This window comes from Fimicolochytrium jonesii (genome assembly GCF_025526975.1).
Source record: "Fimicolochytrium jonesii strain JEL569 chromosome Unknown EV422scaffold_15, whole genome shotgun sequence".
In the NCBI taxonomy this organism is placed as follows: domain Eukaryota; kingdom Fungi; phylum Chytridiomycota; class Chytridiomycetes; order Spizellomycetales; family Powellomycetaceae; genus Fimicolochytrium; species Fimicolochytrium jonesii.
This window is the reverse complement of record NW_026515682.1, coordinates 548,747-575,850: the sequence shown is the minus strand read 5'-3', so window position 1 is coordinate 575,850 and position 27,104 is coordinate 548,747. Positions and strand designations below refer to the sequence as shown.

General features: G+C 53.5%; 12 protein-coding genes across 12 annotated transcripts; 6 read left to right on the top strand and 6 right to left on the bottom strand.

Moving 5' to 3' along the window:
- Positions 1-8,578: 8,578 nt before the first annotated feature.
- EV422DRAFT_95301 (uncharacterized protein) lies at positions 8,579-9,740 on the top strand. Its single transcript, XM_053074535.1, has 3 exons — positions 8,579-8,829; positions 8,897-9,095; positions 9,161-9,740. The coding sequence occupies exons 1-3, from the start codon at positions 8,715-8,717 to the stop codon at positions 9,516-9,518; spliced, it is 672 nt and encodes a 223-aa protein (XP_052924830.1). The 5' UTR covers positions 8,579-8,714; the 3' UTR covers positions 9,519-9,740.
- On the top strand, positions 9,486-11,581 carry EV422DRAFT_533210 (uncharacterized protein). The gene is made up of 3 exons (XM_053070587.1): positions 9,486-9,992; positions 10,102-10,165; positions 10,231-11,581. Exons 1-3 carry the CDS (start codon positions 9,962-9,964, stop codon positions 11,411-11,413), a joined length of 1,278 nt encoding a protein of 425 aa, XP_052924829.1. The 5' UTR covers positions 9,486-9,961; the 3' UTR covers positions 11,414-11,581.
- An 82-nt stretch (positions 11,582-11,663) lies between these two features.
- On the top strand, positions 11,664-14,474 carry EV422DRAFT_620839 (cactus-binding C-terminus of cactin protein-domain-containing protein). Its single transcript, XM_053074115.1, has 4 exons — positions 11,664-13,532; positions 13,607-13,795; positions 13,857-13,982; positions 14,064-14,474. Exons 1-4 carry the CDS (start codon positions 11,817-11,819, stop codon positions 14,373-14,375), a joined length of 2,343 nt encoding a protein of 780 aa, XP_052924828.1. The 5' UTR covers positions 11,664-11,816; the 3' UTR covers positions 14,376-14,474.
- A 193-nt stretch (positions 14,475-14,667) lies between these two features.
- Positions 14,668-15,242, bottom strand: EV422DRAFT_497299 (uncharacterized protein; the record flags this gene model as incomplete). The annotated part of the gene is made up of 2 exons (XM_053067936.1): positions 14,668-15,025; positions 15,091-15,242. Coding segments are annotated over 2 exons (510 nt in total), but the record flags the coding sequence as incomplete, so codon positions are not given.
- Positions 15,243-16,122: 880 nt separating this feature from the next.
- On the bottom strand, positions 16,123-17,246 carry EV422DRAFT_95283 (uncharacterized protein). The gene is made up of 3 exons (XM_053074534.1): positions 16,812-17,246; positions 16,519-16,727; positions 16,123-16,451 (listed from the first exon to the last, which is right to left on the bottom strand). The coding sequence occupies exons 1-3, from the start codon at positions 17,074-17,076 to the stop codon at positions 16,200-16,202; spliced, it is 726 nt and encodes a 241-aa protein (XP_052924826.1). The 5' UTR covers positions 17,077-17,246; the 3' UTR covers positions 16,123-16,199.
- EV422DRAFT_95220 (uncharacterized protein) lies at positions 16,594-18,159 on the bottom strand. Its single transcript, XM_053074533.1, has 3 exons — positions 17,407-18,159; positions 16,812-17,321; positions 16,594-16,727 (listed from the first exon to the last, which is right to left on the bottom strand). Exons 1-2 carry the CDS (start codon positions 17,939-17,941, stop codon positions 17,086-17,088), a joined length of 771 nt encoding a protein of 256 aa, XP_052924825.1. The 5' UTR covers positions 17,942-18,159; the 3' UTR covers positions 16,594-16,727; positions 16,812-17,085.
- Positions 18,160-18,649: 490 nt separating this feature from the next.
- Positions 18,650-19,663, bottom strand: EV422DRAFT_533177 (uncharacterized protein). Its single transcript, XM_053070586.1, has one exon. The coding sequence runs from the start codon at positions 19,637-19,639 to the stop codon at positions 19,121-19,123; it is 519 nt and encodes a 172-aa protein (XP_052924824.1). The 5' UTR covers positions 19,640-19,663; the 3' UTR covers positions 18,650-19,120.
- A 393-nt stretch (positions 19,664-20,056) lies between these two features.
- On the bottom strand, positions 20,057-20,900 carry EV422DRAFT_487724 (uncharacterized protein; the record flags this gene model as incomplete). The annotated part of the gene is made up of 3 exons (XM_053067401.1): positions 20,057-20,446; positions 20,518-20,721; positions 20,811-20,900. Coding segments are annotated over 3 exons (684 nt in total), but the record flags the coding sequence as incomplete, so codon positions are not given.
- A 1,530-nt stretch (positions 20,901-22,430) lies between these two features.
- Positions 22,431-23,355, top strand: EV422DRAFT_507159 (uncharacterized protein; the record flags this gene model as incomplete). The annotated part of the gene is made up of 5 exons (XM_053068630.1): positions 22,431-22,561; positions 22,623-22,740; positions 22,784-22,980; positions 23,043-23,234; positions 23,301-23,355. 5 exons carry the CDS (start codon positions 22,431-22,433, stop codon positions 23,353-23,355), a joined length of 693 nt encoding a protein of 230 aa, XP_052924822.1.
- A 259-nt stretch (positions 23,356-23,614) lies between these two features.
- EV422DRAFT_568448 (uncharacterized protein) lies at positions 23,615-23,991 on the top strand (the record flags this gene model as incomplete). The annotated part of the gene is made up of 2 exons (XM_053072648.1): positions 23,615-23,629; positions 23,689-23,991. 2 exons carry the CDS (start codon positions 23,615-23,617, stop codon positions 23,989-23,991), a joined length of 318 nt encoding a protein of 105 aa, XP_052924821.1.
- Positions 23,992-24,422: 431 nt separating this feature from the next.
- Positions 24,423-25,993, top strand: EV422DRAFT_533168 (uncharacterized protein). Its single transcript, XM_053070585.1, has 3 exons — positions 24,423-24,822; positions 25,010-25,558; positions 25,630-25,993. The coding sequence occupies exons 1-3, from the start codon at positions 24,733-24,735 to the stop codon at positions 25,843-25,845; spliced, it is 855 nt and encodes a 284-aa protein (XP_052924820.1). The 5' UTR covers positions 24,423-24,732; the 3' UTR covers positions 25,846-25,993.
- EV422DRAFT_95148 (uncharacterized protein) lies at positions 25,892-27,008 on the bottom strand. The gene is made up of 2 exons (XM_053074532.1): positions 26,762-27,008; positions 25,892-26,671 (listed from the first exon to the last, which is right to left on the bottom strand). Exon 2 carries the CDS (start codon positions 26,660-26,662, stop codon positions 26,174-26,176), a length of 489 nt encoding a protein of 162 aa, XP_052924819.1. The 5' UTR covers positions 26,663-26,671; positions 26,762-27,008; the 3' UTR covers positions 25,892-26,173.
- Between the last annotated feature and the right edge of the window lie 96 nt (positions 27,009-27,104).

Sequence of the window (27,104 nt, the reverse complement as noted above, 5' to 3'; positions counted from 1 at the left end):
TGCGAATTCAACCGCGAATCCGTTGAGTTCCTAGGCTTCATCATCTCCGAGAAAGGCATCCAGATGGACCCCAAGAAGATCGCTGCCATCACGGATTGGGAACCTCCCAAGACGGTCAAAGGCGTCCAGCGGTTCCTCGGCTTTGCCAACTTCTATCGCCGATTCATCCAAGGTTATTCCAAGATCGCTACCCCGCTCACAGCCCTGACCCGGAAAGACATCCCGTACGTCTGGACACCCGCCAAGCGAAATCCAGTCAACACAAACCTTACGGCCTACTCCAACCCAACAGTATCCCTACCCGCCCTTGAGGATCTTGGTCCCTGGACTTTATCACCGGTCTGCCTCCCGTGGACGGGTACGACTCCATCCTGAACGTCAATTGTTGCCTCACCAAGATGGCCCACTTCATCGCCTGCAGCGAGTCAGAATCCGCCAAATCCACCGCCAACCTAGTCTCCCACAATATCATCCGTCTCCATGGCCTCCCCGACGACATCATCTCTGACCGAGGACCCCAGTTCAAGTCCCGTTTCTGGCGTCGACTTCTCGAACTCCTTGGGGCAAAAGCCAACCTCTCCTTGGCCTTCCACCCCCAGAGCGACGGCCAGACGGAACGCACCAACCAGATCCTGGAGCAGTATCTCCGATGCTTTTGCAACCACCAACAGGACAACTGGAAGCGGCTTCTGTCGTCCGCCGAGTTCGCCTACAACAACACCCACCAGTCCGCCTCCCAGACCACCCCCTTCTACGCCAACAAGGGTCTCCACCCCCGCTTCAGTTTTGCGGCCTCTGCTACCTCCGAATCTGTCAACCCCGCCGCTGAAGCCCGCGCTAAACAAATCAGGGAAGTCCATAAACAGCTCGCCCTCAAGCTCAAGGAAGTCCAAGACCGAATGAAGCGCTATGCCGACGCTAAGCGAATTCCTGGACCAGACTTCAAGCCTGGCGACCACGTCTGGCTCCTCCGCAAAAACCTCCAGACAACCCGGCCCTCTCAGAAACTCGACCATCGCAAGATTGGGCCATTCCCCATCATTGAAAAAATCATTCCCGTCGCCTACCGGCTCAAGCTCCCGCCTACGTGCAAAATCCACGATGTCTTCCACGCTCGCTCCTCGAACCCCGCTTCACCATCCCCGAAGGACACGAACCCGAACCCGCGCCCCCAGAGACCGTTGAGGGTTAAGAAGAGTGGGCTGTCGAAGCCATCCTTGACTCTCGCATCCATTGTCGTCGCCTTCAGTACTTGGTCAAATGGCAGGGCTGGCCTGACTCCGAGAACACCTGGGAGCCCGTGGAACACCTCACCCATACAGACGCACTCCTCCAGGACTTCTACAGCGCGTACCCCAACAAGCCTTCCTCTGTCCCCGTAGCACCTCCTCTGCGGCCACACCAAACCCGACGCCGCCGCCACCGCCGCTAAAAAGAGGGGTGATGTTATGGACGACGCGCCCATACCATAAGCTTACCTACTGACAGCCGCCAATGTCAACCGCCAAATGTCAAACGCACAATGTCAATGTCAATGTCAGTGTCAATGTCAGTGTCAACGCCAATGTCAATGTCAACGTCAGTGTCAATGTCAATGTCAATGCCACTCCCCCTCTCTCCTCTCATTTCGCCAATCCTCTTGCAATATCGCCACTCCCCCTCTCTCCTCTCATTTCGCCAATCCTCTTGCAATATTGCCACTCCTCCTCTCTCCTCTCATTTCGCCAATCCCCCTCGGCTTCTCCACCACCCCCACTGCTTCCCCATAGCCAGCAGCTGTAGCAATGCTCTCTACGCTCGCCACGCACGCTCTAGGAGCATAGCTGGCGCCCCCCAGTCCCCTCTTGTTGTTGTTGTTCTCTGATCTGCTGGGTTGCCTATCTATAAATAGGCGGCCTCTCTTTGTCCATTCCCTTCCTCCCCAGCAGATCAACACCAGTTCTTGTCATCTCCTGTTCTAGTCCTTGGTTCTTGTTTCGCCAATACAATCTCTTGTCGCCTATCACACTCGCCCTGTCTTCTCTACTTCGCTCCCGCCCCTGTCGTCAAGATCATAACAACCTTGGGTACTGGGACGACCATGTTTCGTCGACGGGGACTTCATCCTGGGGGATGCGGATCAAGGGCTCGGGAGCTCTGGCGGGTGCTGGGCTCGGGGGTGCCGGGGAGCGGTCCCAATTTGCAAATTCATGGTACTGACAGTCGCAACGGAAACCAACCGAAAGGTTCTTGAAGTCAAGGTTAACATCGTGGAGGCGGAGCCAGGGGAGACCAAGAAGGATTGGAGCGTGGGGTGATTTGGTTACATGGAAGACGAGTTCTTCGAAGTGGTCGTCAACCCACATGCCTACTGGTTGGGTGTAATGGGTGATGGGCCCAGCAGAGCTGGGTTGACCGTCAACGAGTTCGATCGTCAGGGGAGGCTGATGTTGGACTAGGGGGATGCGGTGCTTGCGGGCAACGTCCTTGTCGATGAAGCAAGACAGGGCCCCGTTGTTGATCATGGCTGAGGTAGGTATTGGGGCACGGCTGGATGGTACCATGATGGTAACGGGGTAGTTGAAGGGTTCGGCAGGACCCAGCGCAAGCATGGCGCGTGGGTTAATTTCGGAGTTTTCGACATGGGTGGCGGCTAGGAGGGTTGTGTCGGCTATAACGGAGGCGGGAACCAGGAGGGTGGCCTCTTCCGTTGCAGGAGCTGCGAGGTTAGGAGGCCCGGAGGAGTGTGTGTTGTCCAGCCGCTGGGGCTTTACTGCGGCTGGACTTTGGGAAAACCCTGTTCCGCGGAGCGTTCTTTGATGTCGACATTGGCGGCACGGGTGGTGGTCTTGTTCTTGGCTGGGCAGGCTTTTGCAATGTGCCCCGCGCCACCGCAGTAAAGGCAGAGGTTGTTGGGAATGCGGCATTGGCGTTCCTGGGGGCTCAGAGGGCCGCGGGGACGAGCGGCGTCAATCTGCATGGGCTCGCTGTGGTTGACGGTGGTGGTAGTGGTAAACGAGGTATGGGGAACTCAGAAGGTCTGGCGGGTTCTGTTTCGTTCCAGGCGGCGCTCAAACATTCGGTTATCGCACTGGATTGCCTGCTGAATCACCGTATCCATGGTGGCAGCAGCAGGCATCGTGAGCATCAGATCCTTGACGTCCTCTTTGAGGCCACGGCGGAAGGTAGCAATCAGGGCCTGGTCATTCCAGGAGACATCGCATTGTAGCTGGCGGAACTTGGGGACGTACTCGGTGGCTGCACGGGTTTGGCAAAGGTTCTGGAGCTTGTTCTCGGAGGTTCAGACCCTGTCGCTGTCTCCGAAGACAGATTGCATCTGACCGATAAAACTATCGAAGTTCTGAAGGCTGTGATCTTGGCGTTTGACTAGGGGCGTCCTCCAGGCTTGCGCAGTGCTGGTGAGGTAGGTGCCAATGGTTTGGACCTTGATGATGTCGCTGGGATAGCGGTCGGGCTGGAGAGCAAACATCAACCGGATGCTGTTCAACCACCCACGGAATTTGCTGCGGGTACCATCAAACTTTGCAGGCGGGCTGATTCTTGGCTCCAGAGCTCCGGGAGCAGGGTTGGTGACTTGAGGACGGGTGTACGCATCGGCTTGGACCTGGGCAGCATTGTTCTGGGCGGCTTGTGCGTCGGCTTGGGCTTGTGCTAGGTTGGCCTGCAAGTTGGCGTTTTGGCTTTGCAAGGCGGCGATGGCTTGGCACATATCATTCCATTGCTCGGCGGTGAAAGGTACGGATTCGGATTGGGACATGGCGAAAAGGTGTGGCAGATGCAGGGCTGGACGGGTTCTGAACTTCGCAGTGTTGGAGCAGATCAAACTGTTATGATCTCGACGACTGAGGCGGAAGCGAAGCAGAGAAGACAAGGTGAGAGCGATAGGCGACAAGAGATTGTATTGGCGAAACAAGAAACAAGGACTAGAACAGGAGATGAGAAGAACTGGTGTTGATCTGCTGGGGAGGAAGGGAATGGACGAAGAGAGGCCCGCTATTTATAGATAGGCAACCCAGCAGGCCAGAGAACAACAACAACAAGAGGGGACTGGGGGGGGGGGGGGGGAGGGGGCGCCAGCTATGCTCCTAGAGCGTGCATAGCGAGCGTAGAGAGCATTGCTACAGCTGCTGGCTATGGAGAAGTAGTGGGGGGCGTGGAGAAGCCGAGGGGGATTGGCGAAATGAGAGGAGAGAGGGGGAGTGGCAATATTGCGGGAGGATTGGCAAAATGAGAGGAGATAGGGGGAGTGGCATTGACATTGACAGTGACACTGACATTCACACTGACATTGACATTGGCATTGGCGTTTGACATTGGCGGCTGACATTGGCGGCTGGCAGTAGGTAAGCTTATGGTATGGGCGCATCGTCCATAACATTGCCGGCTGTTACTGCAGCTGCGTAGCCCTTCTGAGGTTGGGTTGTTGAATCCTTAGGTGGCATGGTGCTTTCTATGAGAACGGTGACTGGAGACCGTGAGTTCTTTATCCTGGAACGTCCGCTAGTTGCGGGCGAAGCCAGGGCTCATAACCACTTAGCAGTAGTCGGCAGAGGAAGCAGATGACTGAGCGAACTCTATCTAATGGTGAGACTGGGCTCTTGTTATGTATAAGAAGGAATACAGTGAAGTCTGAAGTAGAAAGAGGACGCGAGGTCCGAAAGGGAAGAAAAGAGTGAAGTCCCGTACGCGGAAGCGTGGCGTAAGCGGGAGGGGAGTCACGTGAGGAAATAAACTACCAGAACCCTAACCGGAGACTCCGGAGGATGATACCTCCAACAGGAACTTGTAAATCCTGTTGACAATTCAAACCTGGTCAGCGTCGATACGGATTTCTTCGACCTCTTCCTATACCTTTTGGAAGATGGCACACGATCGGATTCAACATTTTCAAAGTAGATGAAACAAACTCTTGTCTCGTCTGCATTGATTATCTTTCCGGACGTGTGGTTCTGACACCGATCAAGAAGACAATCACTGGACGCAAACTAGCCCAAGTCTTTCTAGATCATGTTTGGAAACATGTCGGTACGCCAAAAGTCTTCTTTACGGATCGCGAACCTGGCGCACTTTCTGACTTCTTCCTTGCATTCCATATTCTCCTCGGTGTAAAACACGAATTCGCTACGGCTCGTCATCATCAAACCGACGGCAAAGTTGAGCAAGCCATCCAAACCCTGAAAAGGATTTGGAAGCAATATCCCAACTATGACAAAAGCAATTGGAAGAAACTATTGCCTTTAATCGAATTCGCATACAACACTGCTCCGAGGGAGGAATATGAAGGTTTATCGCCATTCGAAGTAGATCTCGGACGCTCTCCAATCCTCCCGGGTTGGAATCCCACTCTCGAAGGACAAGAACTCAAACTTCGAGCTGTTGATTGGAATGAAATCGAACTCTTCAAGAAAGGGCAGGAAGACATCGCCCGCATTGTACTCAAAAAACTTCAGAGATCGCAAGACCAATTTGCACATCAACACGACAAAGGTCGAACGCCAATTGCATACAAAATTGGCGACCTCGTCGATCTAAATCGACAAGGAATCAACCTAGAAGTAGATGCTCAAAGAGCACTTCGATACTCAGCTACGTGGATCGGACCATTCAAAGTCATCGCACTGGGAGCACATCCTGATACCTACAAACTCGATTTATCACCATCAAAGATCAGCGGCATCTGGCCCATCTTTCACGTCGATATTTTACGACCACATCGCGAAGAGCAATATCCGCAATGTGCAGTTCCACAACCTCATCCGCCAATCGAAGAACGCGGACAACCTGAATGGGTTGTAGAAGATATCATCGACGAGCGACGCGCCGTACGAAATCTTCTAGTCAAAGGGCTCGGTTATCCCGACCCTACTTGGGAACCCAAATCCGCACTTCGCTGCACGCCTGCCTACAAACGATGGTGAAAAGCTCATCCACAATCTTTGTGGATACGGAGACGAACAGCATAGAGCATCTCATATCACATCACACGCACGACGCCGCAAGAACCGCTCACTATCAATCACACTGCTGACAAAAGCAACGTAAACTACATCACATCACGCTCGGCGACGCAAGAACCGACCTTATACACACACATCACACACGACGTCGGCTTAGGGACGCCTTTGCCTCAAACACACACATCACACAGTGCGTCAACGCTATAAAATGAACAAGTGCGTCAACACTTTAAAATGAACATGAGCTCTCCCTTTCTTCACATATCCCTCGTAGTTCACCTCTTATTTATTCGGCGCCCTCCTCAGGATCTGAGGGAAGTGTCAAGGATATCTCATCTTCACTTGTATTTCATATTATTTTTCTTTACTTCTACTTGATCCGAGACCCTGGCTGGCCACCCGAGCTCTCGGTGATACATTACATAAGGCGTCAAGCCTCACTGAAGCCACGCAAGCCCCACTGGCAGCCCATATATAAAGCTGTCAGTCGAGCGGCCGCTGCAAAGAACTTCTTACTTTTTTCTTCACTACAATACACTGCTCTCAGCCCTCTCGGAAGGGCCCAGTATCGTCTACGTTTCCTCTGACGTTACAACCCTAACCGGGGACTCGGGGGGATTATACCTCCAACAAGGGGTCGCCAAGTGTTTTGTTTCGCCAGACTTGCACATGTTCCTCGGGGGCCGGAAAGACGGGGTGGAGCGGGTTGGTTCCGTCGTGTGCGCGTGTGTGCGACCTCACTCTTTTTTCATACTGTACAGTACAGTATGTGACTATATGTCTGCGACCTCACGTGATTAAGTCAGTGTCCATTGCGCGCTGCCATTAAGTTGACGGCTTCGATGGTCGCCGCAATGTTGATTTCTGCCCAGTCAAAGTGAGTTGTGGATACCACAATCATCCTAAACCACGGCACGGCATCAGTCTCCTAATACTTTGTGCTTCCCCCGTTGGCAGCTATCACCGCAGCCATTCTCCTTGGCATGGATCTAACTAAATTGTCCAGATACCTACCCATCGTTGGCCAAAGGTTCTTCACTACCTCATCTACTGTCGTTGCCGTTGCATTGGCTGCCGAGACCTCCCGCTTCATCATCACCCAGAGGTTCTCAATTGGGTTGAGGTCGGGACTTTGAGCAGGCCAGGGCATAACCTCAATGCCGTGTTTGTTGAAGAATTGTCAGGTTTCAGCGCTGGTGTGGATAGGTGCGTTGTCCTGCATGAAAATCAGATTGGGGATAAAAATCTCAAGATTATGCCACAAGGGCAACATGTGAGTTGTCAAGTGTGCAACATAAGCAGTTGAGTTGATACCTCTACGGTTTTCGCCAGGACGCTGAACTCGCTCCACCTCGTTCATTGGGCCAATGGCATTCCCTATGAAGGCTCCCCAATACATGAATGTTTTACGGCTGCTCCTCTGTGTGACCTGTACGCAATCGGGATGGAGAGCTTCAGTCCGAAGGCGCCAGCATCGCATTTTAGGGACCCACCCAATTTCAAACGATGTTTCGTCAGTCCAAACCACCCGTGACCAGTCAGCGTACGTCCAATTCTGATGCTCCAATGCAAACGCAAGTCTCGCAGCCCGATGCCAATCAGTTAACATTGGTTTCCGAATTTTGTACCGCGAATGGAGGTCCAAGTGTTTTCGGAGATACTGTCGCACCGTCTTTTTGTAAACATTGATACGGAAGAGAGCTGTGAATTCAATTGTAAGAACTGCGAGTGATTTCCTCCTGGTCTCGTTGTCAGCCATGACAAGCTGCTGAAGTTGCTCAATTTCAGGCGGTGAAGGTTGCCACTTAGCAGGTCTTCCTGGTTTTTTCTTGGACTGGTAGGAGTTGGGATCGCTGGGGTCGTCGTTTTGAAAGACTTTCACGGTTCACTTGACTGCGGTAATGCTGACCCGCTCCTGAATTGCAATGTATCCATGGTGCTTTTCCCGACCTGGAAGTCACGGGTGGTCGCAGACATATAGTCACATACTGTACGTACTCTCACCTTCTTGCAGACGAGGCAAGCCGGTATATGTACGCAATGTACCGAGGGCTGGGAGGCGATTGGTGGGGGGGCAGTTGAGCTCGGCTAGTTAAGTTCATTGCGTCCATGTCATCGAACCGTTGCGGGCAGGAGGGCTCGCGGGATGATACTGTATGATATGAACGGACGGCATGGTTGCTCGCCCCACTCTCCCCTGTCCATCACTTCCGTCTCCAAAGCCTCACTCGCCGAGTACCTTCATATTGCCATGTCCCATCCCTTCAATGGACGACGTCCCGCTCCAGCGTCTTTCTCCTGGTCGTCCTCTTCCCCCCACCAGCTCTGGCAAGGAAAGTTCCAATGATTCCGTCGACATCGTCCCCGCTACTACCACCCGCTACGTAACCTGCCATACCCCTCTGGCCACCGACCGCATCTCCGCCGACAGCTTGTAAGGGGGGAGAATATCAGGGATGAGGTCTTGTCGGCGATGCGGTTGAGTTCAGTGTTTTGCTTGCTTTATAATGTGGGATGTGTGACTCGCCTTTCCATGTATGGCTACTTGTCGCCACCGATACCTTCTACTTGCTTTCGCCGCGATCCTTCCACATTGGGTAGCCATCCTTCCTGGCTTGCTTGGCGGAGTAGTTGCAGCGTCTGCGATAAAAGCGGCGAGACTTTCCGTTGCAGCGTCCTCACAATGCACCACCCCATATCAGATACACATCCAATCAACGGGCGTTCGAGACAAAGTCTCGGTACTTTCAAAGAGACATGACAGAGCGAAAGATCAATGCCGGCGTTGCTGAGATGGAATCACATATTCCGTCGCACAAGAGCATGAACATCGCGGCGCTCTCAGCGTTCATTGTGGATTACGAACATGCGGGTATGATGTTCTACTTCAACTTTGATTTTCAAATTTGGTAATACAGGGGCTGACATCCATATCCCAGATCCAGCCCTGGATGAGTTTTACCAGGATGAGATTCACGTAGCTCGCAGATTCAAGGCGTTCTCACTGCGGCAAAAGTCTGAGAGCAAGCTCATCAAGAACATGCGACGCCTGTATGGAAAGCATTTTGAGGTCATCTTGGGTGATTGGAGCGACGCTGGAAAAACCATGCGCTTTCAGGAGTCATCAAAGACCAAGGGGTGAGTGACTATCATTGGTAGTACTTACGATGTATTATAATATGCTAACTCATCATGGAAATCAGATTCCGCACACTCTTTGCAAGAAACAGCATTCCATGCTACTTGCTAGATGAGCATCGAATGTCCTCCGTGTGCCCAGACTGCCACGGCCGTGTGAAGAAAAACATCCGACAGCGGCTGTCATCTCGGCCATGGCAAGCTAGAAAGGGAAGAATGGAATATATCCATGGATTGGTGGGTTGCCCCAACCCCGAATGTATCAACCAAGACTGGACACCATTTGAGATTCCTGGAAGACGACCACTACGGATGAAAGTGCACAATCGGGACATCCTAAGCACCAAGAATTTCCTCTTGATTGTGCGTTCGGTGGTGTTTGGCAATGGCCGCAGACCAGACGCATTCTCCCGTAACCGGTAGTCTAGAATTTTCACCCCATTCCATTTTCCGTGGTGGTTATCGGCCATCCACATCATTGTACCTCTGCCTGAGGCGTCGCCGATGATGGCAACTTGTAACATCTAATGGCCACAACCAAGCCGTCACGTCCCTTTTGTTGCCCATAGCCTTGGTCTTGAAGCCTTCTCGACTTAGGGCAAGCTTCGCCTCAACAACACTCCACCATCCGTCCCTGTTCCCACAGACAACAACCAGGGGTAGCAATCAGCGACGAGGAAAGATACCGAGCTACCCTCAGCCGCCGACCACCGGGCCCTCGCCCACGTACAGAACGATCGCCCGTCTTCAGGAGCAACCCGCTTGCAAGCCACCCACATCCTGTTCAATCGCGCCCTGACCTCTTCCAACATCCCACCCAGTTTCTGAAGCAGTTGGCTGATATCCTCTCCTATCGCACTATCACCATGGTGAATCTCAAGGTGATGAACCCACAAGGTATGTGGTTTGTTACGTGCCAGCCTTTTTTTTTGCGCGTCGGGGTCGTGGGAAAATGCAATAGACGGAACCCCTTTCTCACGCTCCTGGCGTCGTCCCCTCCCTACAGTAATTGTATATCCACCTCAGGAAGAGAAACTGAATGAGCCGTGTATTAGCTATCCTCCGAATGAGTGAGTCAAGTCGTCAGAATTCACTCATTCAGCGCATCTTCTCACTGCCGCTTTATTTCGCAAAGCTTCCTGCAGGGCCTCCCGAACCCGCACAACTCCAAACCCCGGTCAGCTCTAAACGCCCTCCTACAAGCCTTCACTACCCTACCTGATCTGAACGAAGAGCTACCCGTCGCATCGCCCTACGCCGCAGTATCCGATTTTGTGTGCACTGTGCTCCAATTACACGGGAACCCCGTTTCCGACGACGTGCCCTCGCCACGCGTGGCATCGGCCGATTCGCTGGAGTTGGAATGGTGGAGGAGCGCATCTCGGGTTCCGCATGATGATAGCCCTGATGCGAGACATACGCTGCCTCATGAGAGCGTGGACTCGATTTTGAGCACGTTGTTTGATGATGTGTTGCTGTTGACGAGATTCGGGCAGCGGTTTCAGATTGGGTTGGTGCACGGGCCACATCCGGATTGTGTCCCGGAAAGGGCGGGAAGGGTGGGCGATCGGAATGCGCATGTGGATACCGATGGTGATTCTACCCACGAGGAAGGTGTGGAGAACGGGACCACGGAGGGAGCTAAGGAGAACGGGACAACACAGAATGGAAGCAAGCGAGCGAAATCGAACCACGAAACTGCAAAGTTCCTCAAGATATCGCTCGCCCAGTATTCCCGCAACGACTGCGTGACCCTGCTCTCGTTGCTAAACGACCACCTGGGCCACGCGGTCGCGACGTTCTTCTTTGGGGGCGCCTTCAACAACCGCTCACTCATGAAATCTCAACTCCCCACCCCACCGACCTCATCCTCCTCCACCTCGTCGCCCTCCTCCCATTCTTCCTTCCACCCACCCACCGGCCGCCCCCTCACACCTCCAACACCCCGCCCACCCCCTCGCAAAACCCAAACCCGCATCACCGTCCTTCCCCACTTCTTCACCATCTACTTTCAACGCCCACTCGACCCCACCACCCCCCAAACCTACCACAACACCCCCGTAGAACTCCCTACCGAAGTCGATCTCGGGTTCTACCTCTCCAACCGCCAATCCGACCAAAAGACGTTTTATAGACTGCACGGCTTCGTCACGCAGACCGAGGGACATTTTCTGACGTATACGAGGTTGAGGGGACTGCCGCAGTGGTATAGATGTGATGATGATAAGGTAGTTAAGGTAGAGCTGGGGCCGAGGGTGGAGAGTAGGGGGGTTGTGTTGGTTATCTATCGGTTGCAGGCGGGTGGGACGCCGAATTGATGAGACAGACTTTTGTTTATATAGATGGACCCTCGCTTTTTGTATAGAAAAATTTGCGACGTGACCGTCGGACTTTTGCAAATTGGAGGGGAATGGGAGGTCCCAGCTCTCTCTGTTAGAAGTTCCCACTGCCAGATGGGAAGAAGTCCAGTAAATAAACGAACATATGTCACATGGCACCTTATAAAACTTTAATTCGCTGAGGAAAGCCCTAACTATCAACTCGCAAACTTGCCCAACTCGCAAACTTGCCCAACTCATCGACGATCGCAACCTGCAAAAGACCATGTATTTCGCTTCCAGCGGCTAGTTTTCGTGCCTGAACCGACTCCCTCACGGACCTTACATTTCGCCGGTCGAGTAACTTTCGCCCCCAGTTTCCGCTTACACCCTATCACACCCAATGGGCGACCGCTACAAATCCCACCGCGACCGAAGCAGGTCCACGAGCTTACCGCGGCGGGGAGATTCAGAGACCTTACGCAGGGACCGGAGGGACGACAAAAGTCGGGATTGGGATCGGGATTGGGATGATGACCGGCGACGGGGGCGGGATCGCTCGGTGGAGGATGATCGTGTGCGGAGGAGGCGGGATGATAGCCGGGATCACAGGGGGAGTAGGAATCGTAGTCCGGTGGTTAGTGAGGATGGGGGTGGGAGGCGGCGACGAGGGGGTGATGAGCGTGGACGGGGCAGCGACAGCGGTTCAGTTTCGTCTGATTCCGAGCATGACCGGTCTCGGAAGCGGAAGCGAACTAGCAAAGCCGAAAAGCGTGACGACCGCAGTGGGAGCCGAAGCGGCAGCAAATCCAAAAGCAGTTCAAAAAAGCCCAAAAAGCAACGGGAAACCTCCGTCGAGAAGAAAATCCGCAAAGCCGAGCGCAAACTCGAGAAACAGCAGCTGAAGGACGAGATCCAGGCTCAGAAGGAGTCCCAGCTCGCTGCGCAGATGTCTGCTTCGTTGGGTTACTCCAACACCGAGAACCCGTTCGGGGACAGTAACCTGTCGAATAAGTTTTTATGGCTGAAGAAACGCGAGAAGGAGAGTAAGAGCGGGTTATCGGCTGCCGAGCGCGCCAGGCGGGACATGTCACGCCGCGAAGAAGTTGAGGACGAGCTATCCAAACTGAAACGCAGACGTAACGAGCGCGAGATCGAGATGCAGTTGAGAGAGGAGGAGCAGGCGCGGCTGCAGCGGGAGCAGGACCGACTGGCGTTGGGGGATTGGGAGGCGAAAGAGAATGAGTTTCATTTGGGTCAGGCGAAGACAAGGGCGCAGATCAGGATCAAGGAGGGGCGGGCTAAGCCGATTGATATCCTCGCTATGAATCTCAGTTTGGCGAGCGACACGAAACTGGCGGAGGAGTTTGACGCCCTGGGGTTGGAAATGGGCGTTGAGGAGCCCTACCTCATCTTCCGTAACCTCTCCCTCCCAGAAGTCGAGGAGCTGCATAAGGATATTCAGCTGTACCTCTCCCTGGAAACCGACCACACCAACAAACGCTTCTGGGAGGCTATGATCGTCGTCTGCGACGACGAGCTCAGCCGACACCGCGAAGATCTCTCCTCCGGCGGGCGCTCTTCAGGCGTCAGCAAAGCCGTAACGCAGGACATCGAGCGGATGTTCTCCAACAAAACCTACGACCAGCTCAGCATCCTCCAAACGCAGATTGAGAAAAAGTTGGCTGCCGCGGGGGCCGCTGCTGCTGCTCTCACCGGCGCATCGTCTATGAGTGAACCCGCACCGCCTGTTGACGTGGACTACTGGGAAGCAGCGATCAAAGCCCTAGTAGTCTGGAAAGCCAAAGCGAAACTCCGCGACATGCATTCCTTCCTCCTCAGCAAACGTCTCGACCGACTCCGTGAGCAGCGCGCGCTCAATCAGGACTCTGGCGCTTCACAACAACCGCGGATCCTTGTGCAGCATGTGCGCAGTGGGCGGGCGGATGTGGAGGAGGATGAGATGGATGTGGACGTGGGCGGTAGGGAGGAGGAGGAGGAGAGTGATGGGGAGGTGGAAGAATATGAGGAGAGTATGGGGCCCGTGGTGTGTGGGAGGATACCCAAGGCGGATGCCGGGTTTGAGGTTGTGGATGAGGAGGAGGATTTGAGGCAGTTGGTGGGTTGCGGCTATACTGTCGTCACGAATATCCGTATGTTCCAGAAACTGATACTCCCCCTTCCTTCCTTTAGATTGCACTCCGAGAAAAAGTCACAAAAGCCCTCGGTGGCCCGCCCGCCCACCAAGCCCTCGCCCTTGTCGGCGCCAACCAATCCATGGAAGACGTTGCCGAGAAGGCCTTCATCCGCGACGCGGCCGAGAACATGGGCATGGACGAGGCCGCGTTCAACGAGGAGGCTGTTGTCATTTCCGCGTCGCAGGTAACTACAATATCGACTGACTTACCGCCTGGCATTGGTGTTGACTCTATGGCTTTTGTAGGATACGTACCTGTGGCAGGATAAGTACCGTCCACGTAAACCGCGCTACTTTAACCGTGTGCATACAGGATACGAGTGGAATAAGTATAACCAGACGCATTATGATGGCGATAACCCTCCTCCCAAGGTAAGGCTCTCCCTATTCATCCTTAGAGAACCCACCCACCCCCCACCCGACCACACCCCACTAACAAGATCCACTAAACAGGTCGTCCAAGGCTACAAATTCAACATCTTCTACCCGGACCTAATCGACAAATCCATCGCCCCAACCTACGTCCGCGAAAAAGACCCCACCTCAACCTCCACGGCGGTAGACCCAACCGACCCAACCAACAGCAAAGCGCAAGACGACACCATCATCCTGCGGTTCAAAGCCGGGCCGCCGTACGAGGATATCGCGTTCAAGATTGTGAATCGGGAGTGGGAGTATAGCCATAAGAAGGGGTTTAGGAGCAGTTTTGATCGGGGCGTGTTGCAGCTTTGGTTCCATTTTAAGAGGCATTATTATCGGCGGTAGGGGGGGACTGGGTTGGTGTGTGTGGAAGGGTTCGTTTGTTGTCGGGGCTGGAAATTTTTGTGTATACTGTACATTTCACATGAACGTGATGCCTTCAACAGAACTGTGACGCAAAGTGTTTCTTTTCCGACTTGTGGAAAACGGTCAAAGCGGGGTGGAGGAAACAATTTTCCTTACAGATATCTACAGAAACTTTACAAGTTGCCATCATCGGCGACGCCTCCAGCAGAGGTACAATGATGTGGATGGCAGATAACCACCACGGAAAATGGAATGGGGTGAAAATTCGAGACTACCGGTTACGGGAGAATGCGTCTGGTCTGCGGCCATTGCCAAACACCACCAAACGCACAATCAAGAGGAAATTCTTGGTGCTTAGGATGTCCCGATTGTGCACTTTCATCCGTAGTGGTCGTCTTCCAGGAATCTCAAATGGTGTCCAGTCTTGGTTGATACATTCGGGGTTGGGGCAACCCACCAATCCATGGATATATTCCATTCTTCCCTTTCTAGCTTGCCATGGCCGAGATGACAGCCGCTGTCGGATGTTTTTCTTCACACGGCCGTGGCAGTCTGGGCACACGGAGGACATTCGATGCTCATCCGGCAAGTAGCATGGAATGCTGTTTCTCGCAAAGAGTGTGCGGAATCTGATTTCCATGATGAGTTAGCATATTATAATACATCGTAGCTACTACCAATGATAGTCACTCACCCCTTGGTCTTTGATGACTCCTGAAAGCGCATGGTTTTTCCAGCGTCGCTCCAATCACCCAAGATGACCTCAAAATGCTTTCCATACAGGCGTCGCATGTTCTTGATGAGCTTGCTCTCAGACTTTTGCCGCAGTGAGAACGCCTTGAATCTGCGAGCTACGTGAATCTCATCCTGGTAAAACTCATCCAGGGCTGGATCTGGGATATGGATGTCAGCCCCTGTATTACCAAATTTGAAAATCAAAGTTGAAGTAGAACATCATACCCGCATGTTCGTAATCCACAATGAACGCTGAGAGCGCCTCGATGTTCATGCTCTTGTGCGACGGAATATGTGATTCCATCTCAGCAACGCCGGCATTGATCTTTCGCTCTGTCATGTCTCTTTGAAAGTACCGAGACTTTGTCTCGAACGCCCGTTGATTGGATGTGTATCTGATATGGGGTGGTGCATTGTGAGGACGCGGCAACAGATGGTGGGGACGGTGAGGGGGGGGGGGGGGGGGGGGGAAGATGGGGACGGGGACGAGGACAGGGCTGGCCTTGACACCATCATGCAGGTCATCAACATGGGCCACGCGACGAGCAGGGAAGAGGTGGATATGACGCGCAACGAGCAAACCAACAGCGTCCGCTCCCTCATCCGCAAACGCTTCTCAGTCAGCTTTGCCGAACTCCCATTCAACATGGCCGGCGACACCGCTGTCTACAATGAAGCCATCGCCACCCTTGCGAACAGCCTTGCCAAGACCTTCAACCCTCCGTCATCGGCGGGCGGCATCCCTGTAGATGGCTCTGTCATCGTCCAACTCCATCAACAAACTCCTTGCCCAGATCCGCAACGGTGGCAATTGCTACAACATGATCAGCGCCACCGAGGCCCTCGTTGCCAACATGGCTGCTGCGGAAGCCGCCAACGCCGTCTGGACCGACTTCGTTGCCCGTGTCCGCAAACAGGGGAACCACCCCTTCCAAGTCAACGTCCACAAACACCTCCGCACCATCTTCCGCAAAATCGAGGGTTGGGGGGGGGGGGGGGGATGGTGGGGACAGCAGGGCAGTAGTAATCAACTGAAACTTACCGAAATGGCCGCTCCTTCTTGTTGTCTCAACAGAATAGGAGGTCACGCTTGCCCGGATCAATGCAGACGATGTTTGAAGCCTCCCTTAAGTCGTCAATGTGGTGCTCAAAATACAGCTGTTTGACTTCTTCCTGCATTTGGGCTTTGCTGCGCTTCCGGGCGCGATGGCCGTACTTGAGCCCTGGCTTCTTGAAGTGGATGGTAGCGGAATACCCGTCGGTGCTAATTGACCCATCGAACTTGAGACCAAGCTTCTTTCGATGTTTGAAGACCTTGTCCTACAATCCGTCATTCAGCGACGCAATCTGATTGAATCAAGCACAGAAGGGGACAGACTTAACTTACATTCACATTGAGGAACTGCCCCCACAGCTCCTGCTTGCGTTCATCAGTGAGTTTCCCCATGCGACGTTGGCCGATATCCAGGATATGAGTGCCTAGGATCAGCGTGTCGATCCGAACAGATGACTGGATTCGAGATTTGCGCAGCGGGATAGCGGAAAACAGCTGCATTCCACGGCGCTCATAGAGGCGTGAGAGCTCACAATAGGCACCTGTGGAGAGGCAGGTGTGAACCATGATTAGACAAAAGAGGAAGCCGAGGGGGGGGGGGGGGGGGCGGAAATATGCTGACTCACCTAAATATGGCATTGCGTCCACCGCAAGGCTGTACGCAAGCGGCTCATCCTGGGGAGGAAACAGAGCCCATAACTCGTCGAGGAGAGTCCGCTCAAGTCGTGTGAGGCCGGCAAGCTCCTCTTCCGTTGGGTACTCTTCAAATGTCGCGTACTTTGTGAATTGGCGGACACAACGATAATAGTGTTGCCGCTGCGCTCTCCGGAGATGCAGTACAACTTGCTTCAAACCAAGCCGTTCATTGACATAGCGCAGAAACATTTGCATAAAATGCTCCTATACGTTGACTTTGAGGTTGGTGAAGATGCTCTGAGCGGTGTACGCTGCGGTCTGTTGGCTATTTCGCATGCGGATGGGGGCAAATCCGTGAACATTACAGTACTCTTGAACCCGTGGACGCAACTCTTGCGCGATGACCGGATTGCCGTTGTAGCCTGGATTGTTGAGCAGCTCAAACATCACACTGATGTGCTTGTCGGTGATGTCCGGGAAATCGTGTAGAGGATGATCAGCTGTGGTGGGGTGGGCAGATGTAGCAGTCAGGACATTGTTATGGGAAATATTATGGGAAATATACAGTGTACCTCAAAAACTCACCAAGGTAGTACTTGAGAAAGAACGTGGTGTGGCGCACAAGGACGTGAACATTGCCGAGGAAGGTTGTCAGGGGCTCCCTTTGCACTTGATTGTGATTACGGACTCGGTGAAGGGAAACCTTCGTGCTGGCATGCGTCTGCGGGCGGGGTCGTTGAATTGGTGGTGGAGGCGGGGGTTCAAGCACCAGGGATCCACCCGGTGTGCTGGGAAAAGGGAAAGGGATAGGAGCGGGGAGGTTCAACGGACCTTGCAGACCCCTTTCCACAGGTGAAAGCCCTCGCTGCTGGTGCTGCCCGTCGTCATCGCCGGAATTCTCGCTGACCATGTCTGCAATTGCTTCGGGCAAGTGGCGATGGACAGACGGTGGGAACTCAAATCGCGGGGGTGATTGCAATGGTGTCTGCACAGCGGTCGGCAGACGTATGGGCAACCGCGGGGTAACTGGAGTAACCTTCCTCCTCTTCCGCCGTGGTGTGGTTGCTCCAGTAAAGATGCCACACCACAGGTGCCCCTGGAGCGCCTGGTGTGATGACATGCTGTGCCTTTTGCGTGCCCGCTAGAGATGATGTGTATGCAGGTGATTGCCATGATGGCTGTGTTATGGGGTTGAAGGAGTAGAGTGGGGATCCCCACGTTTTTTACACGCGTGTAAAGGATGTGGGGCAGCTTCCAGGCTGGCTTCCAGGGCAGCTAGCTGGGCAGCGAGGGTAGCTTCTGGGGTTGATTGTGGAACCTTAGATTTTTCCTCAAAGAACATCAGAGCAATAACATTGTAAATTGGTGAGAGCGGAAACAATTTCTGTATCATAGACCTATTGCTATTGCTAGTGTCCGTTGGTGAAGCGACTATGACAGCGAAGCGATTGCGGAAGTTGAGAGAGCGTACCGCGAGACTGCCCCTATTCCGGGCTGCCCCAAGCGATTGCGGACAGACTGGGGAATCTTGATCTTGAAGATGACTTGAAAAGCGATATGACAGCGTATTGCGAGTGCCCATATCCAGGCTACACCTCAAGCGATCGTGAAGGTGACTTGAAAAGCGAATCGCGAACCCGGCGACTATTCCTCGCTGGACTCAAGCGATCGCGGAAGTTGAGATCAGAATGCGGAGCAATGGCGACGGCGACTGCGACTGCGACGGCAACTGAAATTCGATCTGCAGTCTGAGAGGGAGTGTTGTAAACAACCAGTTTCAACCACAGCTTCCTTTTTATAGTTACCGTACCCCTCCCCCTTTTCTTCTCTGCAGATAGAGAGCTGGTTGTGTGTGTGTGCAGACCGTCCGATCGAATGTCTATAAAACGAGTGGTGTGTGTGAAGGGGAATAAGAAGTAACGAGTTCCACAACACAGATGTGGTAGGAAGGTAAGAAGGAATCAGAGGGAATATGCGGGGGGGGGGGGGCCAGAAAGTTTATGTACAAGTTGGGTCCGTCCGTTAAACAGATTGGGCGAACCCGCCTCATCTTCTATGTGTAGGGGAGGAACATTCGAAACAAAAAATCGGAAAAACGCCGACCATACAGGGCGTATATGTACAAAAGCACGGAAACCCTGTGGATTGGTGCAATAGGGGTGAGACTCTAAACAAAGTACGGGAGGTGGTTTCGGAAAGTCGGGGAGTTACGCCGGGGATTGCAAAATTGTTGGGGTTGATAAATAGGGTACCAGAGAGTCGACGCCGCGGGTAACTCTTGTTGCGAAAGCAGCGTTGATCAGTTATCTGAGACCCAGAATTCAACCCGTCCGTCCAAAATCTCCATTGCAACGCTGAGATCATCGTCATCGACGACGGAGATGCCGTGCTGGTTGTAGTCCTCGGGGTCTTTGTAGGATACCGTGGGGTTGCGGTAGCCGAACTTGTCTCGACACCTGGTGATCAGAGTCTTGTAGGTGATTGCGGGGAATTGGTTGGCGTCGACGAGGAGCATGACTGTGCGTTGGTTGCCGCCGTTGCTGGGGATGCTGTGCAGCTTGATCTTCATTTTGCCTGGGCCGAGAGAGGGTGTTGAGAGGGGTGGTGATGGGGTGGAGTTCATTGTTCGTGACCGGTTGACGGCCATGTAGTCTGCGGGAGATGTTGGTGTAGAGAGCTTGCGAGGTGGGTAGTAGTCAATGTTCTGGTTGTTGTTGTTGTTGTTGTTGTTGTTGTAGGAGGTTTCTGGCATCGATGTCTTTCGTGGTTGTGGGTCTGACCGTGCGGAGTAAGACTCATTTCCAACGTTCCGTCCCATTGTGACAGAGTTTTGTGAGTAGTTACTCCCATTTCGAGTCGGGTACTGGGTGTTGTTAAATCGTGGCCTTTGCCTCTGGTCCGCCATCTCCTGCTGCTCCGGGTATGAGCCGTCGAAGCTACGACGTATTGGTCGAGCCTCAGGTTCTGCAGTGTTGTACTGGCGCCTTTGGTAAGACTGTTGAGGTTCGGTTTTCATGTAATCGTCAGGATCCGAACGTCGGGAGCGGAGGCTATCCTGACGGGGAAGAGTGGGTGCGTTGTTGAAGTCGAACCTCCCGGAACCACCGCTTGGGAAGCCCCGATTTGGGTCTGTTTCCGCTCGTCGCCGTCCCATGGTTTCGACGCCGTTTCTTGCGTTCCTCACGACCGTTCCTGTTCGATTCATGCCATCACTTTGCGCGTTGATGATGTCTTTGTTTAGAATAAGGGCACCGTCGAATCCTGCCCAGTTGGCTTGGCCGTCGCCTCCCGCCCCGGGTGAACTGTCGATGACCACTTTGGCATCCTTGAGGTACGACCTCTCGTTGATATTCTTCAACTTGCTCTCCGGAACCTCGAAAACGGCGTCAACAGGGACAGTGAACAAAGTCACTGTTTCGACTCCCACTCGGGCGGCGCGATCGATGACCGCCTTTTGCTCAGTAGTTCTTGCGACTCGCTGTGCGGCCAATACATCCTGTGTGCAGATAGCATCGTCGCCGATGGAGTGAGCGCACATGGCACGGTTGTAATGAGCCTCGCAGCGGTATAGCCGGTACTTCAGTCCAAGCTGTGAGTAGTCGATAAAATCATTCTCTCGGAGTAACTGATGGAGTGGGGAAAGAGATCATTGTTAGCACCTGCCTGGGAACTTCCGTCAGGTATCTTTCCCCTTACCTCCAAAGCCATGGCATAGTCTCCGTCAGCCCTTTGATAGTCTTCGGTCATGTAGGCACAGTACGCCCTTTGAAAGAAAGCCACCGCAAGATACGGGTCTGCGCCGATAGCGTTTGTATAGCACATGGACGCACTTTCATAGTCGTCCAGGCGGGTATATATTATGCCCATGTTGAAGTGAACTCGGGAGAAGTCGCCCGTACGCTGGAAACAGGAAAGTCGTTAGAACCATTCTCTCAGGGGTTGCATGTTGTTCGTTGTTCACACGGGAAAACCACCGTTTCCATCCTTACCTGAAAGGAGTCGAGCGCTCCATCCCAGTCGGAGTTCTTGTAAGCATTGACACCGTCGGCCCAGCTGAGAATCTCGTCCTTTGTCGCCATTGGTCGTTGTCGATACTTTGAATGACCGGGCTTGCTTTGTTACGGTCTCCGGCACAGCGAAGAGAGTACCAAGTCCGACGCGCTGTAGGTAGTAGACTGCGTTGTGCGATTAGGCTTCCAAAAGAAGCCAGTCGGTAATGAGGGTAAGGATCGAAGGCAAACCGAAGGGCGGTGTGGGAAAAGTGGAAGCCGATGTGGAAGGTTTAAAGTTGCGAGGGTCTGGACTCTGCCTGGGCTAATTCTGGCCCGTTTTCCGGTGGCTTTCGGTGTCTTTCGAGATACGCGGCAAGCAAGGCCAGTTTCGAGAGCACGCGAGGGGGGGTGGATGTGCACGCGGCCTTTTCAACTCAAAACAAGCTGCGAACGGCACGCATTCGTTCATAATGCACCCGCCCGGTCGCCCCCATTTAATTCCGATCGGACAACAAGCAAGGCAAAGCAATGCAAAACGTCACCCCCAGTGCCCATATGAAAGGGGCTAGGGGGCAAACGGAGGTGGGCAAGGAGATCGAACGACATAGTGGAATGCGCTCAACATGCTCCATTAACCAATCCAGCGGTGCGGCAGCGTTTTAAAGGACAAAGTGCGGATAGCGGTATAGTCCGCGGATCCCCAAAGGGCGCCCATATACGTACTATAACGCAGATATGTCTTTATCGGGACGCTTCGGGCGGTGGCATTATGCCCAAAAAGATACGATACACTTAGGACATGCCAGAGCGGATTGTGTGGTGGCAAACGCAGAGGCTCCTCGTTTCAACACGGGAGCTCACTCCGCTGTCCGAACGCGTCTCCAGTTTCATCGCGCGTCCGATATTGAAACACACGGGGAGAATCTTCTCATGTAGTGATGTCATGCGCAGCAATCTCTCGTCGGGGACTCCGCGGCTCTTTTTAAAACCCCGATGTCGCTTCGATTGTATTCAATTTCCCGTTTCAGCTCCCATCGACAGAATTGTTGGAGACGACGTCTCTAGTACCACTGAGATCCCGTCGAAACGTGTTGGGGCGAGTGAGGAGCTCCGTTACATGTATATATTCCAAAACAAGCGAAATCTCCGCAAAGTGTTGCGAATGAATGTTCGCAGAGTCCCCTAATATGTGCTGGAGTAATTTAGTAGAAGGCGGCATTCCATTATCGGGAATTGCTGGCTCATTTCGATCCTCTGCCGGATAGACCCATCGGAGGTTCAATTGTCCGATATGGGCTCCGACACGGAGATTCCGTCCCAAGCGGTGCGAAGTTCAGTACCTGCTTTCGTGTGAAGGCGTCGATACATATCACATTATGTCTTCAAGGTGCTTGCTGCGCGACGTGGTGCCATCCCTTACCCTGCCATCCATTCAGAGTTGCAGAGCCGCATTTGAAAGAAATGGGGAACGTTTGTCAATGCTGAATATGCATATACGCGGTCGGTCAATTCTACGTATCGTGACGGCTCAAGACTCACGGCTTCCTTCAAAGATGTGAGGCTTGATAAAAAAAACGCTGCTTAGATCGGGAAAGACGGTTGCTCAGAAGTTCGAACATGCACCGAGTTGAATTCGAGGTACTTGGTAATGGCCCCATTCTCAGCATTGCGGCCGAGCGGATAGACGCAACTCGATGCCCAACATCCCATCTTCTCTTATTCTGTATAAAGCTGCATAGCATCCTACAGTTATTTGTGCAAGTAACGGAGTTTCTCTGAGAGTCTTCAAGTTACGCCTCCAACTATTAGAGTTTCTGAGTTCTGTCTCCGGAGGCTCCGTGAAGTGCCCGGGAAACCGGTAACGTCAACGGTTTTCCAGCACATTCATCCCATCTCCATCTCGAAGTCTCGAAGCCCGTCTCACTGGGTAAGTCTGGCAATCTGAAGCGCAGACAACCAGGTTTATGCAGATTCTCATCAAAGTTTTCTACCTGAGTGCTGCCTTTGGTGACCGCTGCTCCAGGAAAATCGCCAAGGCCAACTCTGAGATGGATATTGGGACGGTCTTGGTGTCCAGCGGCTTGCTGCTGCTCCTGGGCTCGTCAGTCTTACTCCAATATATCTCCTACAACCCCCCGGTCATCAAGAATTGCTTCAAAACTGCGTAGTATGCCTTGGCATCTAATAATTCATAACCTTCGTGGCGTATCTTGCGAACCTGTTGAACAGCCAGAATCTGATTCTGACTCTCTCGATCTGCATCGTCCTGGCGGTGAACATTGTGACGTTTGTAGGAGCCGCTGTAAGCAGCCTCTATACTGCTCGTAATTCGATTTTCGACGAACTTCGCAAATTGCAAGAAGCTAGGCATCCCATTGCTAAGGAACTCACAGAGGCCAGAATGAGCAGCTACATGAAGAGGTGAGAGCTCCATTGCGCATTGTGCTCCGGACGGTCTTCTATAATTACTGATGTCTTCGTATGCAGGGTTTCGTTCAGGTCCGATCCCTGCTCCCGGCCTGGCGCCCCATGGGGCTCGTAGTCCATGGCTATACATGACTACGGACGAGCTAGCCGAGTATGACATCAATAAAGCCATAAAAAAACTCGTGCAACTAGACGTCATTCAAGCGAAGTCCTCTGTCGGTCCACAACACCAACCCTCGAAGCTCAGACCGGTCTTCATGTACATTCACGGCGGAAGGTGGTCGATGGGCGATAAGCGACGGCTGACTACTCCGATTTGCTGGCATATGGCGGAGTTGGGGCTTTAAGATGGGTCAAATCAAATATCAAGGAGTATGGCGGTGATCCAGGTCAGCTGAGTCTTCCTGTACCTAGTGGTGTCATCCATCTCAGGTACTGACTCTCCTAGGAAGACTCCATAGTGATCGCTGGCGGTTCCTCGGGCGGACATCTCGCAACTATCATGGCCTTCACTCAGAACAACCCCACATTTCAACCTGGGTTCGAGGCGGTTTCCACGCGGTTCAGCGCATGCATGGCTTTCTACCCACCAATCGACTTGACCAACACCAGCGGTCATGCGCCCGACGGCTATGCCGCCTGGTTCGCGAGCACCATCTGCAAGCCAGAGTTCAATCAGGCCGAATGGGTCCGGAAGAACGCATGCCCGATGGGTATGGTAACGGGCAATGGTACCGACTCGCGCCGTTGAGGAGTTTGTCAACCGCTTGACCACCGCCACGCAACGGCGCAGAGGCGGTGACCTCCCGTTTGACGACGTCCCACAAAGCCGTCCTCACAGCCCCGCGTACATACAGTACTCATCCCGGCCGCTCACCACGCCTTTGATTGTTTCTTGTCGCCTCGCACAAATCTGGTGGTTTGGACCGTCGGGGAGATGCTGAAAGGGCTTCGTGGGGAATAGGGTGCAGCGGGTGATGTACAGTATTGTACGGCGGCGCACATCGAAGGACACCCCGAACACCAGCGTAGTGCAGAGCCGCGAAAGGCGGTGTTTCTGGCGTATTGCATCATACATAGATAGCATCTGGCCGTAGACTTGCGGCCTCCCAACTCTTGTGACGTCGTTAGACATGAAAAATCGATGAAATTATTGAAATGTTCTCCGACCCCTTTGAACTTCCGAATTATTTTGCCTTCCAGATTGTCGGAAATTCGAATCATCTGCGGGCCAACTGCCACATGCGGCCCATCGCGCGTCTTCCGCGTTCTGGGTTGCTTCAAGTTTGTACCTTTGCATTGGCAGAGGCCAGCATTGGCACTCGGTCCGTTCTCCAGTACATGCGGTGCAGGGGCTCAGGCAAACATTAGTGGCAGAGCGGCACGGATTATCGCGGACCTGGGATTGACGTATATGCATATCCACAAGAACGGTTTAACATCAAAAAGTTTTGTAGATGTACGATAAATATGTCAATGAGGACGGGCTGAGATGCGGCGAGATGCAAGTTCTTCCCGCTATGGTCTCGCAAACATTTGCTGGCCGGTACGAGCGGTGCGTGCGCCTGCAAACCCTCGAAAGGTATGATGCTCGACGGCTGTCGTTGCACATGGGTGCTCATGGGCCGCGGGGCGGTGCATAGCTGTTGCGACTGTTCGAAAGCCGCAAAGGCTGTTCAGGCGTGGCAGCGATGCTGGCCTCTGCTGCACCTCTGCCCAAGCTGCCCTCATCAGAGAGTAAGGAGATCCCGTTTCCCCAACTATTTAAGGAGGGAGGTTCAGCGACATCCCGTCACCATCATCAACATCAGCGACACCCGCAAACAACAACATCTCGCAAAGCCAATCTCAAGCGTTCTATCTCCAATCGAGTCATTCCCAATCTCTCACTCTCTAACACATCGAAAATGCTCTTCCAAACCGTCCTCGCTTCAGCTGCTCTCCTCAGCGCTGCCGCCAACGCTGCTCCCGCCTCCCCGGCAAGGGCCGACTCAAACAGCAGCTGCGCCGCCGACTGGGTCATCCGCGAAAACACCGACTGGACGGGCGTCGCCGACCTTCCCAACCATCCCGTCTGGGACAAGAAGTTCCCCGACGCTTGCTCCTGCGCCAACGCCATCCTGACCACCGCGCCCAGCGGTAGCACCATCCCTGCGGCCATCTTCGTGTGGAACTCCGCCACGCAGGGATGTTACCCTAAGGGATTCAAGGACGTTCCCGTCCAGCTCGAGGGAGGTAGGCTCCACATGGCCGGCTGGAACCCCGCCAAACCTGGCACTGCCTTTGTTGGCGAACACATCAACGGACTTAACGTTGTGGTAAGTAACAAAGATACTTCGTTGGGGATGCATCAGTTTCCCCATTTCTAATCTTTCATCTTGCGAAACAGAACCAGAAATGCACCCGCTTCTTGGCAAGCGCCAGCCAATGCAATGCCATCTGCGAGGCAAACGCGGCCCAGGCCCAGAACCAAGACGACCCAGAGCGCGTCTGCGACGTCGCCTACGCTTACACCAACATGTCCGAAGATGAACACTGTCGTATCTGCACGTTCGATCAGAACCAAGGACAGACGCTTGGATTCAGGATCCAGAGGTCCATGTAGATAAGGGACTGTGATTTCTGGTTGGAAGCAAGTAGAAGCAAGTTTGGACCATATACTTCCGGCTGGATTGCTCTTCCGTGGGCATTTTGTAGATATAGAATTTGTGTTTTGATCAATAGCATATCCATATCTGGTTGATTGCTGCATGTCTCTATGCCTGCCGGCTTACATCCACGTGGAGCATGGGTTCCGTTGACGATCCTTCTCTTCACGGGTGTCATAACAACTTTGGTTTCCGCTCAAGGCGTTCGCTTCTTTTTATCAGGTGGAGGACAGGCAAAAAGGGCTCTTAAAGACTCTGCAGCCTCCAAGTGCATTCCAGCCCTCATCAGACATGTGAAGTCTGGATCGGCAGGGGTCTGGTGAGCGCGTCAGCTAACATTTCCGTCGTCGCCACCCGCCCCACCCCCTGCGCTTCCTCCTCCGCCCTCGGTATGGTGGCAGCAACATGCAACAAAATCGCTCCCAACGTCCAACTCACACTAAACGTCCCAATCTCGTTCACACTCTCAAACGCTGGATCGGAACTCGCACCCTCGCCATGCACATCCACCCCCCTCCCGCCGTCATCCGCATCATTCGGCACACACACCATCTCCCTCGGCACGCCAAGCCCGTCATGCAAAACACTCATGATCCAGGCTGATTTGAAGCATTGGAGTTTCAACCGGTCGATGTCATTCACCGCCGCTCGCTGTCGTACTCGCGACTCTCTCCGCTCCGCTCGGTACTCACCTCCTGGCATCCCCCAATGCCTAAGAGCCAGCCAACCTCTCCTCACCAACCTCCCCAGTTCACTCTGCAGTGTCGCCAACATCCCAAACAGCTGTTTCGAGCCATCCGCCTGACCTGCGCCTACCCTGTACCCACGCGGCGGCGACGAGGATGCTGGGAAGATGAAGCCGCGGCAGGCGGCAGTTATTGAGAGTTAACCCGTCCCGAAACTACGTACCGAAGTCGAAAAAGCGTGAGTTTCATCCTCGGATATTATCTGTTGTTGTAAAGAGAACAAGGGAAGGGAGGTGGGGTTGTTGTTGGCGTTGGAGTTGCGTCCAGAGAGACGAGACGAGAGGCCCCGCAGCACACTTTCCCCAAATGGCCAAATGGGCGCGTGAGTCATGGTCTGCAAGTCTGGATCTTGGTGTCGATCCGAAAAGCTGGTAACAAACTGATGAGAGCGAAATAGTCGGTGGCGCAGCCCAGTCTCGCTGTCGGTCGGTCGCGCGGCTCGCTCGGGGTGCATAGGGAACGTCGCTCGG

Coding starts and splice junctions, on each gene's coding strand:
- EV422DRAFT_95301 (XM_053074535.1), top strand. CDS start 8,715: ATGACAGAGCGAAAGATCAATGCCGGCGTTGCTGAGATGGAATCACAT. Junction 8,830..8,896: donor TGTGGATTACGAACATGCGG/GTATGATGTTCT, acceptor TCCATATCCCAG/ATCCAGCCCTGGATGAGTTT. Junction 9,096..9,160: donor GAGTCATCAAAGACCAAGGG/GTGAGTGACTAT, acceptor CATGGAAATCAG/ATTCCGCACACTCTTTGCAA.
- EV422DRAFT_533210 (XM_053070587.1), top strand. CDS start 9,962: ATGGTGAATCTCAAGGTGATGAACCCACAAG. Junction 9,993..10,101: donor CAAGGTGATGAACCCACAAG/GTATGTGGTTTG, acceptor CCCTCCCTACAG/TAATTGTATATCCACCTCAG. Junction 10,166..10,230: donor ATTAGCTATCCTCCGAATGA/GTGAGTCAAGTC, acceptor TATTTCGCAAAG/CTTCCTGCAGGGCCTCCCGA.
- EV422DRAFT_620839 (XM_053074115.1), top strand. CDS start 11,817: ATGGGCGACCGCTACAAATCCCACCGCGACCGAAGCAGGTCCACGAGC. Junction 13,533..13,606: donor AGGAGGATTTGAGGCAGTTG/GTGGGTTGCGGC, acceptor TCCTTCCTTTAG/ATTGCACTCCGAGAAAAAGT. Junction 13,983..14,063: donor GCGATAACCCTCCTCCCAAG/GTAAGGCTCTCC, acceptor TCCACTAAACAG/GTCGTCCAAGGCTACAAATT.
- EV422DRAFT_95283 (XM_053074534.1), bottom strand. CDS start 17,076: ATGCAAATGTTTCTGCGCTATGTCAATGAACGGCTTGGTTTGAAGCAA. Junction 16,728..16,811: donor GGACGCAATGCCATATTTAG/GTGAGTCAGCAT, acceptor GCCTCTCCACAG/GTGCCTATTGTGAGCTCTCA. Junction 16,452..16,518: donor GGCAGTTCCTCAATGTGAAT/GTAAGTTAAGTC, acceptor GACGGATTGTAG/GACAAGGTCTTCAAACATCG.
- EV422DRAFT_95220 (XM_053074533.1), bottom strand. CDS start 17,941: ATGTCATCACACCAGGCGCTCCAGGGGCACCTGTGGTGTGGCATCTTT. Junction 17,322..17,406: donor CTTTCTCAAGTACTACCTTG/GTGAGTTTTTGA, acceptor ACCCCACCACAG/CTGATCATCCTCTACACGAT.
- EV422DRAFT_533177 (XM_053070586.1), bottom strand. CDS start 19,639: ATGGGACGGAACGTTGGAAATGAGTCTTACTCCGCACGGTCAGACCCA.
- EV422DRAFT_533168 (XM_053070585.1), top strand. CDS start 24,733: ATGCGGCGAGATGCAAGTTCTTCCCGCTATGGTCTCGCAAACATTTGC. Junction 24,823..25,009: donor CGCCTGCAAACCCTCGAAAG/GTATGATGCTCG, acceptor CAACTATTTAAG/GAGGGAGGTTCAGCGACATC. Junction 25,559..25,629: donor TCAACGGACTTAACGTTGTG/GTAAGTAACAAA, acceptor CTTGCGAAACAG/AACCAGAAATGCACCCGCTT.
- EV422DRAFT_95148 (XM_053074532.1), bottom strand. CDS start 26,662: ATGTTGGCGACACTGCAGAGTGAACTGGGGAGGTTGGTGAGGAGAGGT.